The sequence below is a fragment of the Echinops telfairi genome, unplaced genomic scaffold (assembly GCF_000313985.2).
Source record: "Echinops telfairi isolate 266 unplaced genomic scaffold, ASM31398v2 ScPeMD7_10;HRSCAF=50, whole genome shotgun sequence".
Taxonomy (NCBI): Eukaryota; Metazoa; Chordata; class Mammalia; order Afrosoricida; family Tenrecidae; genus Echinops; species Echinops telfairi.
In genome coordinates, this window is record NW_022103907.1 from 1,153,595 (window position 1) to 1,154,557 (window position 963).

Below are 963 nucleotides of genomic sequence, written 5' to 3' on the forward strand. Positions count from 1 at the left end.
TCTTCCATGGGTTGATTATCAGTCCCCCAGTCTGGAGCCCAACCTTTCAAACTGAGACGCTTAGAAAGGGAGATGCTGGCAAGGAAACACAAGAAGGAGGCTGCCTCCTTGGGAGACCCATCCTCGCAGTGTACTTGAGGGAGCCTTGCAGGTGGAAAGAGTCATGAAGATGTGTTCTCAGGTGGGGACGAAACAAGTGAGGTGTGCAATGTATGGGTATCAGGATTCTTAACCTCTGACTCTTCGTTTCCTCCTCCACAGATGTATCCTTACTTCTTTGTCGAGAGGAATATACAAGAGCCACCTGACTATCCTAAAAAACCTTCAAACCGTGTGACTAGAGCAAACCCCTCTGAAGTGCTGAAGTGGGTCTTGCCAGTGGTAGTAGGACTTAGCCTACTAATTGTAGTGAGTGTGATTATAGTTTGGAAATTTTTTAGAGGTTGATTCCACTGAGCGTGAACACTGTGGGCTTCTAGGCATGCAGGTTCTCACCTTAAACTCCCCAGCTACCTCAGCCACCCTTGGCCACCATGGAATCGCTTCTTCAATAGATAGTAGTTATGGGACGTCAAAGGGGACACACATAACTCCCTGGGAGTTGGGTACTGTATTTCTGAAATTGGCAAATTTAAATAAAGGCTAACAGGCATTCTATTCTTGAACTAGCTTCCTTGAAGCGCTTGCTTTCCATCTGTTGTGTGACTCAGGTGTGGGTGCTGGATGCCTTTGGTGTCCTGGCTCAGCCACTCGGCCACTCGGAGCAGGGACAGCACCCCCTGGGCCCATGTCAGTTCCATGAGGAGCTGTGCTCAGTTACAAGGCCACTCTTGTAAAGGGAGGAAATACTCTGGTCACCAGGTGATTACTAAGAAATTGAAGAATTTTTATCAACTTCTTCCATTTAAAATTGATCACATATGCAATCAATATGCATAGATCACTATTGGCAATTGCAATGAA

The 963-nt window shown here is 46.5% G+C and overlaps 1 protein-coding gene across 2 annotated transcripts in view; it reads left to right on the forward strand.

The window, feature by feature from the left end:
- Nucleotides 1-657, forward strand: part of LOC101654748 (phospholipase B1, membrane-associated) — a 71,212-nt gene extending 70,555 nt beyond the window's left edge. Inside the window, exon 33 of one of the 2 annotated variants that reach the window (XM_045287049.1) lies at nt 262-657. In XM_045287049.1, coding sequence (XP_045142984.1) covers nt 262-447 — 186 coding nt within the window. In that variant the 3' untranslated portion in view covers nt 448-657. The remainder of the gene's footprint in view (nt 1-261) is intronic. The other variant, XM_045287050.1, reaches the window with a different exon arrangement.
- The last annotated feature ends 306 nt before the right edge of the window (nt 658-963 follow it).